At 44.3% G+C, this 17,143-nt stretch overlaps 3 protein-coding genes across 5 annotated transcripts in view; 2 read left to right on the plus strand and 1 right to left on the minus strand.

Moving 5' to 3' along the window:
* Positions 1-9,075, plus strand: part of LOC103721930 (Nucleoporin, Nup133/Nup155-like protein) — a 40,770-nt gene extending 31,695 nt beyond the window's left edge. For 2 of the 3 annotated variants that reach the window (XM_039119999.3, XM_088704215.2), the window contains exons 7-8: positions 6,228-6,295; positions 8,101-9,075. In XM_039119999.3, coding sequence (XP_038975927.3) covers positions 6,228-6,295; positions 8,101-8,643 — 611 coding nt within the window. In that variant the 3' untranslated portion in view covers positions 8,644-9,075. The remainder of the gene's footprint in view (positions 1-6,227; positions 6,296-8,100) is intronic. The other variant, XM_088704214.2, reaches the window with a different exon arrangement.
* An 836-nt stretch (positions 9,076-9,911) lies between these two features.
* LOC103721926 (chlorophyll a-b binding protein 5, chloroplastic) lies at positions 9,912-11,194 on the plus strand. Its single transcript, XM_008812314.6, has 2 exons — positions 9,912-10,138; positions 10,400-11,194. The coding sequence occupies exons 1-2, from the start codon at positions 9,993-9,995 to the stop codon at positions 11,049-11,051; spliced, it is 798 nt and encodes a 265-aa protein (XP_008810536.3). The 5' UTR covers positions 9,912-9,992; the 3' UTR covers positions 11,052-11,194.
* Positions 11,195-14,832: 3,638 nt separating this feature from the next.
* On the minus strand, positions 14,833-16,443 carry LOC149752831 (uncharacterized). The gene is made up of 3 exons (XM_089925492.1): positions 16,060-16,443; positions 15,836-15,978; positions 14,833-15,700 (listed from the first exon to the last, which is right to left on the minus strand). Exons 1-3 carry the CDS (start codon positions 16,441-16,443, stop codon positions 14,833-14,835), a joined length of 1,395 nt encoding a protein of 464 aa, XP_089781618.1.
* Positions 16,444-17,143: the final 700 nt, after the last annotated feature.

Raw genomic sequence — 17,143 nt, forward strand, 5'->3', positions numbered from 1 at the left:
ATGGTGGATTATTTTTTCGTAGAAAGATACACATTTTGGGGTCTCTGGAAAATTTTACCCCTAGATCTAATTGTGAGAGGGTGATAGACATTTAATGAACATCTGATGCTCATTTACTAAATTCTCGATACATGTTTGCTCAATTTCTATTTATCTTGTACTTAGATTCAAGGACAAAATCGTTGGAGACCCCACAATGTCTTGTTTTGCAAAAAAAAAATAAAATTCCCACTTTTCCTGCAAAATCAGTAGTGAGTATATTTTTATGCAAAATCCATTTTGGATTGTTATGTAGGTTTTTCTTTTCTTTTTTTCTTCCCCCTTTTTTATCCTTTTCTCTTGGTGGCGATGGCGGGGTGTGGGGCTATTTTGGGCCCTTTCTTGGTTGTAAGATGTGGAAGGGCAAGACTAAGGATAGATTGGTAGAAAGTTGAGGATGGGCAATGAGTCATGCTTAATCATCATTTTATTATTTGTCACACCAGTGTTCGCTAGCACCAAGGTCTGCAATCTCAATACCGGATACCGTATCAATACCTTATCGGTTCGGTACGGTGCGGTACGGTTTAGTGCAATGCAGTATACCTTTGTGCCGAAATAGCTTTCTAGTGATTTTTTTCGATTTTTATCTTGGTATGCCTCAATACAGACCGGTATGCACCACGGTACGCCTTGATGCGGGCGATAAGAGACTTGTACTGATTTGACGGTGTGTTTCGTACCAGTTTTCTCCTGGTATGATACGGTACTTTCCATACCGGATGATATGGGGTGGTACGGTAGACTTTGGCTAGCACTATTGTTGTCACCTTCACCTTTGGTAGAAGAGGAGTAGAAACTTCACTCTTGAGAGGGAAAGGGTGTTGGGAATTACCTCCTTAGTTGAGATGAGTAAACGGGACATGAAATATTAAACATATATTATATATAGGTGCGCATTCATTTTATGATAGGACCAGGCCTTAGTGTGCTTTGACCTATACCTGAACCTAATTTGGTAAAGTTTTGGGTCAGATTTTGAGACTCAAGTACTATACTTCATGTCAGTTTTAAGCTGGATTAGTAGGCTGTAGCCCCCCTTTGGTGCTGCCACCAGGTGTGATGGTCTTGTTCTGAGCTGGACCAGGTGCACCAGTAAGTTATTTTTGTTGTGAGGGCATGAATTTGAGTTAAACCATGGGGTTCAACCAATGGTGTGGTATCAGCTGCAACAATTATGGTTCTCTATGGTTGGAGCAACTGGCAATACATCACAACAATTTGTATTCAACCTTGTGGCTCTTTGGTTCATCCTCTTTTCCTCCTTCCCTTTCTATTCCTTCCTCACCCTCCCATGGCTGTGTATGCTGAAAATCCCTGCTTTCCTGGGCCACTATTCCAAAAGTACCTCCTTACTAAGGCCTGCCTTGTCCTTTTTTCACTCCTGACCTCTCCTTTGTTTACTGAATCTGAATCTATTTCCACCAACAGCGCACCATCCACCTCGTGCCTGCCATAGTTGCCACCACCTCTCTTGCTGCCTTCCTGCCAACCTCCTTGCCACATGCCTCTGCCAGGGCACCTCAGTGTTGCTGCTGCTGCTTCCAACCTTCCCCCTGGTTTCTCCTTTATGGCTTTCTTCCTTGATAGACCTCACCTTTTCTCTTCCGATAGGAGCTTATTGGCTCATTGATCCCCATTTTCCTTCAAAGCATTTGGATGATGGAGTTAATTGAGGTTAGCAAAGTAGCGGTGCAGGGTTCCAAGGCTGTTGGTGAGAGATGTGGAAGTGGAATTCAAGAATGCAGTAGTGATTCAAAAATGGTATTATTGGACTTTTACTGTGTTTCATATAAGAAAACATTGAAACTGGTTTACTTTTAGCTGATGTGTTGAACAGTTTTCCAACTGTAAGGTGCCAATCTAATGATGTGACAAAGTGGGCATGCCATGCTAGCCCATCCTAGAATCTCTTTTGTTGGAATATCAGAACGAGATGAACTGGTTCTTTGCAGTAACAGAAAAAGAGCAATCAGGTAGCATTAAAAACATTGCATAACAGGTACAATTAGTACTAGAAAAGCAGGAAAGCAAGAGGAGATATACCTACTTTATCCTCTCTTCTGTAATTATTACTTAATAAACTAGTCTCATTATTAAATGAAGAAAAAGATTATGATTGGATCCAAGCCAAAAGGTAATCACTATCAAGTAACTTTATATAAGTTGTTGAACTGAAAGTGGACAGTAACTTGTTTTCTGTTTAACACTTTAATGAACACAGTTTTTCTTTGGTCTCCCTTAAATTGTACTCCTATGTACTCTACCTTTTCCAAATTTAAGCTGTAAGTAGTTAATGGGGGGAAACAACATGGATGGAAGCAGTTAGTATTTTGTCATTCAACAATAGAATAGAAACATTATTTGTCAATGCTGATTTTTTAATGTGGTTGGTATGCTTATCAAGACAATTTTTTTTTTTTTTTTTGTTGAAACGGCTTCTCACTACACTTAGCTGTGAGAGAGCCCAGAACCATCACAAGACAAAACATGATCTAATGCTAGCGGCACACGATCGAAAACACCCCATACTATAAATCCGGAGTGGTGGACTGCAAAGGAGGCGACCCAGTCTGCAGCACTGTTCGCCTCTCGAAACACATGTGAGATCCGGAATGAATCTAGCTCCTCCGCTAAGCGCCAAATGTCCCATAGTAGTGGATGTGAATCTAATCTGGCTTGCCGGCTCCGGATCCCGCCAATCACTGTGGTGGAGTCACTCTCTAGGAATACCCGCTGAGCACCTAGGTGTACTCTAGCATGAACGAGACCCTCCCACGCTGTGTGCAACTCCGCCACAAGAACAGAGCCACCAAATGTGCGCTGACCTCCGGCCGCAATCAATCTAGAGTACTTGTCTCTGATCACAAAGCCTACGCTACTTCTGCTGCCGCCCTTCGATATACTGTTATCGAAATTCACCTTGAGACAACCAGGGGGTGGGGGCTCCTAGGATACCATCGGTATCATTGCATGCCCAGGCACTGCAGGAGCCAAAGAGGAACCCCAGGTGTCTCTGTAATCTCCAGGTGAAATGTCAGCTACAGCGCTCACCAGCTCGGCTACATGTGCAAGAGCTCTATCGACCACTGATCTCGGATAAAATTCTCTGTCCTCGAAGATCCTTGCACTCCTGTCCAGCCAGATGTGGTATGCCACATAGGCCCATACTGCTCCCCATCTACCGTGTCACGTCTCCTAGCTGAATTCCTCAACTGCCGCAGAAAACACTCCATCGAAGTGAAGGTCTGCCGGTGAGCGGATACAAAGCCCCAAACCTGAAGCGCCTGTGGACATGTAAACAGAACGTGACCGATGGTCTTCTTCTACCTAGGGCATCCCTCGCAGTCGGCTGGTATCCGGACCTCCCTTTTGGACAAGATCCCTCTGGTCGGTAGAATGCCTCATGCCATCCTCCATAAGAACATTGCCACATGTGGATGTACCCGTAACCGCCAAATCCAGCAGCCCTCTAGCTGATGGGCCGTCCCTGGGTCCACTATCTTCTGAAGATCACCGACTGTAACTCTCGCCCTCCCAGTCGAGCTCCACACCCTCCTATCTGCCATCCCCTCGAAGGGTAAAGGTGTGGCCAGCACCTTTTCAACTAAATCATCGGCGAAAAGCAGATGAATCCGATCAATATCCCATCTGGTCTCTCCCGGAACAAGGTCGCTCACCCTGCTCCCAGACGTCGCAACTGGATCGAACATGATAGGCCATCTGGATAGCGGCAATCTGACCATCCAACTATCCTCAACAACATCGATACTGCGACCATCCCTCACCGTCCAGGAGATGCAAGAAAGTACCTGAGGAGCTCGAATGCACATCTCGCACCAAATGTAGGAGCACTGACGCCTTGGTCTGAAGGAGTCCTCGGCGCACCGTTCCCCATATTTGGCTCTCATCAACCTGCTCCAAAGCCCATTCGGCTTCAGAAGGAATCTGACCACATGCCTCGATGCCAATGCCTCCCGCCTAGTGATAAGAGAATGAATGCCCAAACCCTCGGTGCTCATTGGCTGACAGAAGACCTCCCAAGCAAGCAAGTGGATACCGCCCCCACGTGCTTGCCCGCCCCAAACAAACCTCCAAATCAATTGCTCCAATTGCCTTAGAAACGCTATTGGAACAATAGTATTAGAAAGCATATACAATGGTATAGAACTCAACACTGACCTGACCAAGATCACCTTGCCCATCATGGAGAGAGTGCTCGCCTGCCACCCCTCCAAACACTGTCGGAGACTCATCTCCACCTCAGAGTAGTCTACCCTGCGTAGTCGCCCACCAGTGATGGAGACCCTTAGGTACTGCATGGTACCAACTTGCTCATCAATCCCCAAGATATCCGAGATGGCACCTCTCACCTGAGCATCGATCTTTGGGCTGAAGAAAACAGCTGATTTAGCCAAATTGACCCGCTGTCCGGATACACTACAGTGCTCCATATCCTTCGAAGAGTCTGTGCCGACCTACTCGTGCGTGCCATCAAAAAGCAGTCATCAGCAAACAATAAACGGAAGATCTGGATGGTACCTGACCTCGGTGTATAGGGCTCCAGCTCGTGAGTCTCAGCGGCACATCGGAGAGATCAGGATAGAGCGTCCGAGCAAAGGATGAAAAGCAGAGGTGACAACGGGCATTCTTGCCTCAAACCCACTGAGGACTCGAAGAACCTTGTAGGCGTGCCGTTCACTAGGATAGCAAAGGATGGAGCCCGGACACACGTCAATACCCATCTGATCCACTGATGATGGAACCTAAATATCTTCAAGGAGTGTGCTACAAAGTGCCAGTCCAATCTATCATATGCCCATCAAGCTCCGCCTACGTGAAGCCTGCCTGAGATCAAACATGAACTCCTGGGCAATCAATACATTATCGGAAATACACCGGCCCCCAATGAAGGCCCCCTGCTCAAGGCTAAGCAACTCAGCTAGTACCGCACGCACTCTCCTCACTAAGATTTTGGCTATAATCTTGTAGAGGGTGGTGCAGAGGCTAATGGGGCAATAATGGCATGGCTCCGTGGTATCCTGTTTTTTTGGAATCAGAGTGATTAAGGTCTGTTTTCACTTGGTATAGTGGCAGAACTAAAGCACAACAAGATAGCTTCAATCACATCCATCCTGACAATATGCCAATACCTCTAAAAAAAAAGAGGAGGGAACCCATCCGGCCCAGGGGCCTTGTCCTCAGCCAAGGACCAAAGGCTCTCTTGAATTTCTACCGCTGACACCGGCCTGATCAGCTCAGTGTTCTCCTCTTTTGTAACCCTCCTAGACGGGGTAGGCTGGATGGACGGCCCACCACTAGTATGCTCTGTCCACCTGGACCTGAAGAAATCCTCCAATATCCTTCTGACTGAGTCTGGGTCCTCAGTCATCCGACCACTACTCTCTCTGATCCTATGAACTCTATTCCTCTGCCGACTGATAATTGTGGCCTAGTGAAAAAAATCTAATGTTGCGGTCCCCCTCCAGAATCCACTGAACCCGCGATTTTTGCCTCTAGAATGTCTCTTGCCGTCGTAGTAAGGAGTGATGCATAGCCAACTATGCCCGAAGCTCCCTCTGCTCCTTCTCAGACAAACCTCCATTCTGCTCTTCTCTTCCCTGAATAGCTGCAATCAGTGCTTCGGCCCCTTCAATCCTCTTGAAAATATTCCCATCCTCATTCTTGTTCCATCTTCTCAAGCGCCGTTTGGTCATCTCAAGCTTACGTGACACCCTATCAATGGTAGGCATTCCCATGCACCGGCACCTGCCAGGCTTTCCTCACCACCTCCCAGGATCGTGGATGTGAAAGCCACAGCTTCTCAAACCGAAATGGGCCATAAGCTTAGATAGTAGGGGAGGTGCTTACCAGCACAGGGCAATGATCCGACGCAATCCGTGGTAAGTGGCTTAAATAGCAAACAGTTTTATGCTCTCTGTGCATGGTGCTATAGCTGGTTGAACTGACTGAGATAAATGCAAAGTAAATTTTATGAGCTGCCAGTTCTTTTTTGTCATCTTTCTGATGTAATTTACTGACTTTTATTTTACAAATCCAGTAAATATTTAAGTTATATTGTGCATGCAATTTGCACCTATACTGTATATTAGCCAATCAGTCTTGGTTTGATTTATTTTCTCTTTAGCTTCACTACTTGTAGCTAATGAGTTAAAACTTATTGACAGGAAAAAATGTGGGTTTTGAGATGAAGGTCAGATGCATTGAAGCTGATTTGCAGATTCTAAAGTTGCAGGTAATGCTTATTTATGAGTTTGCTACATTTCTTTATCTGGAAAATTTATTTTTAGTCTAGTTAATTCTGCTCTCAATATATGCTGTATTTGTTGCATCATGGGCAAACCATCACTTTTATTTTTAGAAGAAATCACCGGGTTGTGATTTATAGAAATCTTGCATTGAGTGGTTATACAGTAACACATAATATTTTGCATGTGATGAATATTTTTGCTATATTTTACATTGAATATGTGCTAAATGAAAAGGCTAATTTGTATTTTTTCCTTCATTGAAATAATAAAAGAATCGTTCTCAGTTGTACCAGAGGACAAAATTGAAGACCTTGTCATTCCTCCAACGGATTATGTGAAATCATAAAGTCTCTTTATCTGTGAGCTATATAATGATCTTTTTTTTTTCTTACTCAACATTATTACTTTTTTATGATTAAGTCCCTATTTGGCTGGTGAAAACTAAAACTTTTTACTGATATTAGTTTGCAACGCACAGGACAAGAAGTCCTCTAGGGCCTCTGTTTGGATATTACTGCAGGAATCAATCCTGTTGGCCTGCGCAGCCCGCATCTTCTAACGGCCCACCGAAATCCCAGCCTAAAAGCTCTGCAGGAAGAAAAAAAAGGACCAATGAAGGCTTTTTTCCTCCTTCCTGCAGGATCCAGGCTGGGGTTGGTTGGGTTGATATGGGTCATGCTTAAATGGGCTGCTCAATCCATGAATCTAGCAGGAAATTCAGCCTAATCTTTCTGGATTACACAAACAGGCCCTTAGATCTCTAATTCTTGTTTTGCTTGGGTGCATGAGGATAAATTAAACAGCCTAGTTAGAAAGTACATATAAATCTCCCTTTTTCCAGTCCTCTATTAACAGTGGAATTAATCAAATAGCTGCAAAACTTCTGGTTTTACAGATTATTTTTCCCTCTTTCAATATAAGATAGGAGGCTAGAAACTAGAGCTAGTTTCAGGAGAGTGAGCTCTTGCTTTCAAGGTTGCTGAAATACCTAATCTTTGGCTGCTCATTTATCCATCAAGATTTAGAAGTTCTACAGAATGTTAATAATCACAATTTTGTTTGCGCACTAGCCTATTGTTGGAGTTACATGATGACCCATTCTTGTTCTTTTATAGTCACCTAGTATATTATAGCAGATGTTAGTCTTATCACATGTTTTGTGCAGTTTTGCCTATTCAGTGAATAAGAGAAGTGATAAATTTGAAAACTACCAGGCTCGTGCTAAATGCGTGTATTCTCAAACTGGAATAAAAGTGGCAATTAGATATGCTGCATAAATTACATTCTAAACAAGGAAACTAATAAGGTATTTAGGTTGTCTGTTGTTGAGGCAGTTCACCTCTATTCACTCTTGCTCAAAAGACCAATCTCAAAAGTTTCATCAATGGAATAATTTCTTAATATTGTTGCATCTGGTGCTAATTAGGAAGTTATATTTTGCTTTCTAGAATGTAGTGCTGGTTTATTTGTTATATGGCTTAAAATTCTATGTTATTCCAGAATCAGTGATTCCAGATTTTCGAGTTTATATCTTACCTCATCATTGGAGGGGTGCTTGAAATGGTTCCATAATATGGAATAACCGAATGACCTAGCCATTTGAATTTGGATGGTTAAAACATGTAATTGGCATTCGGTGTGCATACTCGAGAAATTACTGGCAGTATAATTTAGTTGATTTTATGCTTGTCTTTATTTTTGGCAATTTTTATGGTTTGAGTTGTTTTGTCAGCTAGTTCATCATCTTTACCATCACTTTTGTTGTGCTTTTTGAACTTCTTTTTGACAGGAAATTTTGGGCCATCTTACAGACAATAAAGAAGGCCTGGATACTAAAAAGCCACTTCCTCCGGGAGAACTAATTGAGCTGTGCTTAAGAGGGGGTCCGGAACTAGCTTTAAAAGCTTTTGAGGTGTTTGCTTGGACAAGCTCATCCTTCCGTAGTTCCAACAGAAGCCTTTTGGAGGAGTGCTGGAAGAATGCAGCAGATCAAGATGATTGGGCTGCGCTTTGCCAGGCATCAACAGCAGAAGGATGGAGTGATGAAATTGTCTTAGAATCTCTGAAAAACACACTGCTTTTTAAGGCTTCAAACCGGTGCTATGGACCTGGAGTGGAGACCTATGATGGTGACTTTGAGGAAGTATTGCCTCTCCAAAAGGAGGATATGGGATTTCCAAATTTAAGAGATGTAAGTTCTTCAGTAGAAGGACTTCTGATGCAGCACAAGGATTTTCCTGATGCAGGTAAGCTGATGCTGACTGCAATCATCATGGGTAAGGAAGGAAATGATGCTGTAGTTGAAGAGGACATGGCTATGGATTCCCGATAAAGTCCATGTTGGGTTTCGGTCTTCGCTTTTTTGACAAGGCCTATATCATCTAGGTTGACTGATCACTTGAATCAGAGTCAACAGCAGTATCAGTTTGAGCTGTTAGGCAAAGCAAATTGCTGAGGGCAAGGAATGTACGTAGTGAATGAGATATTGAGTCTAGGTGCGTCTTTAATGAAACTTGTATTGTTCATGGTTGTAGAGAAGGGCGAGCTTGCATTCTTCATGGTTGGCACCTAAGAAAATTATTTTCCTGTTGTAACTTGATGATATACGCACAGAAAGTAAATCTGCAAGCTGCTGCTTTAGAGGGCTCGCTGGTTGGTTGTAAATGATAGGCAGGTCTGTGCTAAAGTTTTCCCTTTGCAGTTGATTGTTGTGTTACTTTTGGCTTCTGGGAGAAATGTATTATTGCTGATATTCTGCTCAGTATTCCGTGGTGTTTCCCATATTTTACTTTTTAATGGTTGAAATGTCAAATACATCTTTGACAATTCATAGCCGAATTTTGCTGGGTTAAGCAACTTCTCCTAGTTGTAGTAATGATATTGTTTAGAAGTATGTTTAGATAAAGATTCTGGAGGTCGTATGCACGTTCATGATAATTTTAGGCAAGTTATGATGAAGACGGAATGCAGCATACTGGCACGAGCTCTGTTGGACTCTTAGTGAATCTAAGACGTGTTTTCGACGGTGATTATTTCAAACTGTGGATATCGGATTGTACCGTCGCAAGTCCCAGCGTCTCTGTACCTCTATGCTTCTGCTGCATGCAGCGCTGTCTAATGATTTTCTACTACTTTAGATGGGTTTGCTGCATGCTGTGCTGTCTAATGATTTTTTACTACTTTAGATGGGTTTGCTGCAGTTTTGGAATACTTGTTCCCGTTTGCTGCTGCTTTGGAGTTCTAGTTCCAACCAGCTTCGCCAGCCCTATGAGGCAAAGGACAATTTTATTTTACTGAAAATTGAAGAACTTGAAATATCTAAGAAGATGACAAATCGAATAGCAATTCAGGACCATCGCATCTCTACCGAAGCGGGCAGCATTCTCGAGCATGGGGGAATCGGATAGGAGCGGGCCCAGCAACAATGCTAAGCCATCGGACGCTGATCCCCACCAAGATCTCGCTACCACATGGCAGCATCTGGTTAGCGCTGGCTGCAAAGAGTCGGCTCCGATATCCGGGGTGTTGAAGGAGAGCCAATGGTTTGGTGCGGGCGTGGCAGCGTCCTCATCCACTACCTCATTTATTCCTCCTATTAAACCTCTCTGCGCCCGTCTCACTGGTGGTGCTACTGCCTCCCACACCTCCCTCCAACCTTATCCTATCAAACACTCTTCTCTAATGGCTGCTGCTTCCGCGCTCCAACGCTCCGCTTTCGCTGGTCAGACTGCGTTGAAGCAGCAGAATGAGCTCGTCCGGAAGGTTGGCGTCTTCCAAGGCCGGATCTCGATGCGCCGAACCGTAAAGAGTGCTCCCCAGAGCATGTGGTACACATCATTCGACGACCTCAGCTACTTTACCCTTCGTCCCTTGCTACTTCTTAGTCATAATCGTGCTCCTATTAGGCTCTTACATCATCTCCACTGTTAGAAATGCAGGCTCCCTTGTGGAGTCCTTTCTCTTGCTTGATAAACGAGTACATGATAAACAAAACGCTCGTTCTTTTTGAATAATTTAACCACACCGATTGCACATGTGCGGTTCATTTTGGCTTGGTTTTTTAATTTTTTTTTAGCAATAACAAACAGGTATGGGCCGGACCGACCCAAATACTTGGGTCCGTTCTCGGAGCAGACGCCGTCCTACCTGACAGGGGAGTTCCCAGGGGACTACGGGTGGGACACGGCGGGGCTGTCTGCCGATCCGGAGACATTCGCCAAGAACAGGGAGCTGGAGGTGATCCACTGCCGATGGGCAATGCTGGGCGCCCTAGGCTGCGTCTTCCCTGAAATCCTCTCCAGAAATGGCGTCAAGTTCGGCGAGGCCGTCTGGTTCAAGGCCGGGGCCCAGATCTTCTCCGAGGGCGGCCTTGACTACCTTGGCAACCCCAACCTCATTCATGCGCAGAGCATCCTCGCCATCTGGGCCTGCCAGGTTGTCCTCATGGGCTTTGTCGAAGGCTACCGTGTCGGCGGAGGCCCATTGGGTGAGGGACTCGACGCCATCTACCCCGGCGGCGCCTTTGACCCCCTCGGCCTGGCCGACGACCCCGAGGCCTTTGCTGAGCTCAAGGTGAAGGAGATCAAGAACGGCCGCCTTGCCATGTTCTCCATGTTCGGCTTCTTCGTGCAGGCCATCGTCACCGGCAAGGGCCCCATCGAGAACCTCTTCGACCATCTCGCCGACCCGGCCACCAACAATGCATGGGCCTATGCCACCAACTTTGTTCCTGGCAAGTGATTCACTAATGAAATAAGATGCTTGCTACCTCTCCGCTTCTACTCTTTACTAGTGTTGTAACAATGAGTCATATCTGTATCTATGCATATCAATCACTGAGATTCACTCTGCTGCCTGTAATTCAACCTTATAGCGCTTGCTTACCCTCTGCGGCAGTGTGTTTTATGTGCAAAGAAAGAAAAACAATAAAGCTGGCTTGCTAGTGGGAGGGAAGGAAGTATTGCATGGTGTCAACCAGAACGGTCAGGAACACACCTGATTACTACTGTTGTGATGCCCCAAACCTAGAACATAACAAACATCGCAAATCTACAAAGTAGGCCATGCAAGCATGCAAGACTATAGATCAAATCATAATAATCTCAAAGCAATAATAATAAAATTCTTTGATCCTCAAAAACTAATTTAATCAAGATTTAAACAAAATTATTCTTATAATCAATTGTCTCAAAATAACATTAGTCAAAATATGCTAACTAATTATTATTATTTAAATCGAATAAAATATTCAATCTGAACTAAACTAATTTAAGCTAAACTTGAGATCCAAATAATTATAAATATCTTCAAAAGATAGCGCACTCCCCCAAGTCCTCAGCAAACATGATTCAGGATCTAAAAAAATAGAAAAAGACAGAATAATGATCTATACTAGCCCAGTAAGCAATATAACACTACAAAGTGGGGTTTAAGTATGCTAAATAAATAAATAATTAAAGAGCATGATACTGACCGAAAATAAATCAATTTTTGAATAATATATATCTTTTTTAAAATTTATTATTATTTTCATAAATTGATACTAAAGACCCAACATCAGGCTATGGTGACGTAACCCAGTGGTATGGATCAGATATAAAATGTATAAACTACTAGATACTACTATTCTAATCACCAGTAGCTCAATATCGAAACCAATTTTTCAGAGTACAAATTGAGAGGGCCATTGAATAATCCCTATTGGCAGAATCAGATTATAGCCATGATGAGACTACATATATATAAAACAAATTTCATAATTTATCCAGTCATATTTTTCAAATTTCATCTTACAAGAATAACATAATACATAACATAGTTTAAAAAAATTATAATAATAACATGCCTCACCCGTTTAATCAATAATAAAATAGAGATCACATTCAAAGTTAATAAACTAATTATAACTTTACCAAAGATTAGAAAACACACTTTGAAGCATTAGGTTATTTACCTCTTCTCGCTTCAAAATCTCACTTTTTAGCTAGGCGGGTCAGGTTCGCTGATGCAGGAGCAGCAGGGGTCGACTCATTGCTTTTGTCACGCCCCGAGCCCGAGGCGCGGCAGACGCCGCACGCCCGCACGGCGAGCCGCACGGGCGCGCAAGGCAGCAGATCATATCAAAGCAGATACAGCTATTCAAAGATGACATAATTATTTAAATTTTTTCAAAAGCAGTCTTACAAAATTTCAAATAACATATGCTGACGTAAGTCAAATACTCTAATCAATCTAACTAAAGGACCAATAACTGATGGAATCATCGGAAAATCTAACGCACTCCCCAATCCCGTGCGATCAAGCCTCTGGATCTGAAAAATGGAGAAAATAGAATAATGAGCTACACTAGCCCAGTAAGCAACAAAATACCCCAAAGTGGGGTCAGAGCATATCAGATCAAAATACAGGATAATGTCTGGAATAAATCATAAATAACATCGTTTTGTTGTTTTCAAAACTTATTATCATTTTTCTAAAAATATGATATCAGAATCTCAACATGATAGGCTACGGCCACGTAACCCAGTGGCATGGGTTGCACAAAGTGCCAAATCCACTATTTTTATCCACCGATGGCAGCCGGTGTTGCACAAAAGTGCCAAATCCACTATATTTACCCACCGATGGCAGCCGGTGTCCAGAAACCACTATTCTAATCACCGGTGGCGCGGTGTCGAAACCGGTTCCTCACAGATTACAAGTCGACAGGTCCAACGTATAATCCCCATTGGCGGGGCCAGAACAGAACAGAACAGATCATAGCCATGCTGAGAATACATATATATAAAAACAGATTTCATAAATTTTCCAGTCATAGTTTACGGATTTCAAAGCATAATTTTCAGAAATTTAACATGCCAGACCCATTTTACTAAATACAAAACATATTTCAGAATTTAATCTATTTATCAAATGATTTAGAAATCACACTCGAAGTATTAAGTTACTTACCTCTTCTCGCTTAACCCCTGCTTCAGATAGGCGGATCAGGTTCACCTGTTTAAATTTAATTAATTCCTTGTTAATTTCAGAACTAAGCAAAATCCAAAAATAATTCTATTGGACACAGCCCAACAGGGCCCAGAGTTGGCCCATAATGGGCATGGCCCGATAGGGCCCATATCGAACACGGCCCAATGGGCCCGCATAGACCCAGCTAAATAGGGCCCCCAAGGTTGGCTTCTAATTGGTTCATTTATGCAATAAAATTTATTGCAGGGACTAATACTTAATTTACAGGGTACTATTCTATAAAGCTTGAGTGGACTAAATAAATATAGTTGGGGACCTTTATGTAATATTTTTTTCTTATAGGGACCAAACATAAGTTACAGAATACCCTTTTGTAAAATAATATACTGTTAATGGCTTATCTGCAAAATTTCATTTATTGACTAAACGGGTTCGGGTTTCAGGTTCGGGTTCTGATTTCGGATCTGAACTGGATTTCGGATCTGGACTGGATTTCATCTTTATTTATTTTTATTTTTATTTTTATTTTTATTTTTCCGGTTCCAACTGGGCCCATGTTGGGCCCACAGTGAACTGGGCCTTGGCCCAGCTCGGCCCACATGGGCCTTCTTCTTCCCCAACGTCCCCCCCACGGCAGGGGAAAACCGCGAGGGAGAGCGGAAGAGGAAGGGGGCGGCGGGGTGGCCGGAGGCCACCCCTCGGTCGATGGCCAGCCGGCCGCCATGGCGGCCGGCGGCCGTTGCAGTGGCCAACGGGGAGGAGAAGCAACCGAGATGATCTCGGTTGCTGGGGCTGAAACAGAGAGAAAAAAATCGATGCTTTTGGCAATAGAACGAAGGCAAGGAGGAGGGCTTACCGGCGGTGGCAGAGGCGGCGGAGCAAGGTCTCAGCTCGGTCCGGCAGCTAGCAACGGCGGCGGCGCTCGGAACCGAGGGGGGCGGATCTCAGAACAGGGGATGGCCGCGAGGGGGATCCGGATGGCGCTCGGTCGGGAAGGCAAGCCGGTCACCAAGGAGAGGAGGAGGAAAGGAGGGAAGAGGAGGAGCTCGGAGGTGCCCTAGGGAGGAGGGCTTGGGGGGTTTTTATCACCCCCCTCGTGATGGCTCTCCGCTGCGAAGATCGCGGCGGCCGAGCGAAATCCGCGGCCGCGGTTCGGCCGCGGATTAGCTGGAGGGGGGGTGCCGCGGGACTTGCGGCATCCTCGCCCCGACCGACCCCGAAAGAGCCGGAGAGGATCGCAATCGCGATCCTCTGTTCCGGTCTTCCCAAAAAAAAGGAACGGGACTGAAGTCGGCAGGGGCTGCCGACTTCAGCCCGTGTCTCACATTCTCTCCCCCTTAGAAAAATTTCGTCCCCGAAATTTAACATACCTTAGCTTGCAAAAAGGTCCGGATATTTTTCCTTCATCTCGTCCTCCAGTTCCCATATAGCCTCACTTTCTGAGTGATTGTTCCACTGGATCTTAACATAAGAAATTATGCACCTCCTCAACACATGTTCCTTTCTATCAACCACACGTACAGGCTGCCTAACGTGCATAGCAGAGAACTCAAGGGAAAGTATAGGCAGCACTACCTACGAAGCTAAATTTAATGTATCCAGGGATCTGAAATTTTATCCGCTTTTCATGGCAGTTAATGGTAGCAAAGTGTGACGCTAACCAGTCCATACCAAGAATTATGTCAAAGTCATACATATCTATAACTATCAAATCAGCAGGCAAGTCTCTACCTACTATCTGAACCGGACAAGTCTTGCAGACCTGATTACCAATCATCCCACTTTTGGCAGGGGTGTTAACATGTAAATCATACTCTAACGGCACGCAAGGTAGGTCATGTTTTCGCACAAATGTAGATGACACGAAGGAATGCATAGCACCAGAATCAAATAGTGTATGAGCATAAACAGAAGCAACTAGCAATGTACCTGAAACCACAGTATTGGATGCCTGAGCATCCTGCTGAGTCAGTGCATAAATACGACCATGTGTATGCGGTCTCCCTCCTATCTGTTGCTTAGGAGAAGAAGGCTGAGCAAACTGAACCGGAGCAGGAGTAACTTGCACTTGCTGGGTTCTTGAAGCTTGAGGCCTCTGATCTGATTGTGATACTTGCCGGTTGCGAGGGCACTCTGCTATCTTATGACCCTGTTGGCCACATCTGAAACATGCGCCAGATAATCGTCTACAGAGTTCTGTCTTATGGGCACCACCACATGCTTCACATTTAGACTGGTCTTGTTGAATAGTCTCTCCATAAGATCCCTGCTTTTCTGATTGCCCAGGCCTATTACGAGGTTTCGCTGTCCTACTAGAATTCTGTCCACTATGAGTATCATCATCTCTGCTCCTTTTCTTTTGTATTCTATCTTTTGAATCTTGTGTTTCCTTCCAGACAATTTCCATATTCTTGGCCCTGTCTACCAGATCATCATAGTTGGTTGAGTGCACTACGGCCAAACCCCGACGTAAGTGAGGCTTCAATCCTTCTTCAAATCTCCTCATCCGGGACTCTGCATCTATGACGAGGGTGGGAGCAAACCGAGCTAACCTGTCAAACTCTGCCTCATACTCATCCACAGTCATAGTTCCTTGAGACAGATTTAGAAATTCTCTCTCTAGCTCCCTAAGGCGACTTGAAGGGAAATACTTGGAGTAGAAGGCTGTGCGAAACCTCTGCCAGGTAAGTGCCTCCTGCTCGGGTGCCAATGTGCGCTCCACAGACATCCACCAATGATGAGCTCGGTCCTGAAGCATATAGGTGGCAAATCTGACCTTCTCTTCATCAGTGCACTCCATTGCTCTGAAGGCTTTCTCCATTTCATCTATCCAGGCTTCGGCCTCTTGAGGACTAGTGGTGCCTTTAAAAGCCGAAGGAGCCATTCTCTTGAATTCAGCTATACTCCTTCTTTGCTCCGGAGGATCAACGACTTGCTGGATTGGTTGCTGAGGTTGTTGCCTTTGTTGGCGTACTAACCCAACGACCTCCTCAATCAGTTCGAGCACCCGGGTTTGATTTCCGGCGACAGCTTCCGGAGTCATTGCTGATTGACCCTGGGGCCCTGAGCCTTGTGAAGCCTCGTCCGCTTGGTTAGCAGGAACTCTTCTTCGAGAGCCCCTAACCATCTGATTCAGACTACGGACACGGCGAGGCGGCATTCTGATTCAGTTAAAATATATAAATGTCATAAAATCATCCAAACAGAATAATACGAAATAGTTAGCAAAAAAAATAAATAAACCTTATCCCCTTGTTTAGTTCCTACCCATCTCTCAACCTTTTCGACGAATCCTATGAATCCTAAGACTTAGGCTCAAAATATGACTGTTTCTCCTATGATCCCTAGTAATCTTAAACCTGAGCTCTGATACCACCAAATCTGTCACGCCCCGAGCCCGAGGCGCGGCAGACGCCGCACGCCCGCACGGTGGGCCGCACGGGCGCGCAAGGCAGCAGATCATATCAAAACAGATACAGCTATTCAAAGATGACATAATTATTTAAATTTTTTCAAAAGCAGTCTTACAAAATTTCAAATAACATATGCTGACGTAAGTCAAATACTCTAATCAATCTAACTAAAGGACCAATAACTGATGGAATCATCGGAAAATCTAACGCACTCCCCAATCCCGTGCGATCAAGCCTCTGGATCTGAAAAATGGAGAAAATAGAATAATGAGCTACACTAGCCCAGTAAGCAACAAAATACCCCAAAGTGGGGTCAGAGCATATCAGATCAAAATACAGGATAATGTCTGGAATAAATCATAAATAACATCGTTTTGTTGTTTTCAAAACTTATTATCATTTTTCTAAAAATATGATATCAGAATCTCAACATGATAGGCTACGGCC

The sequence above is a fragment of the Phoenix dactylifera genome, chromosome 9, assembly GCF_051530095.1.
Source record: "Phoenix dactylifera cultivar Ajwa chromosome 9, Ajwa_hap1_PhDact_Kaust_v1.1, whole genome shotgun sequence".
Lineage (NCBI taxonomy): Eukaryota > Viridiplantae > Streptophyta > Magnoliopsida > Arecales > Arecaceae > Phoenix > Phoenix dactylifera.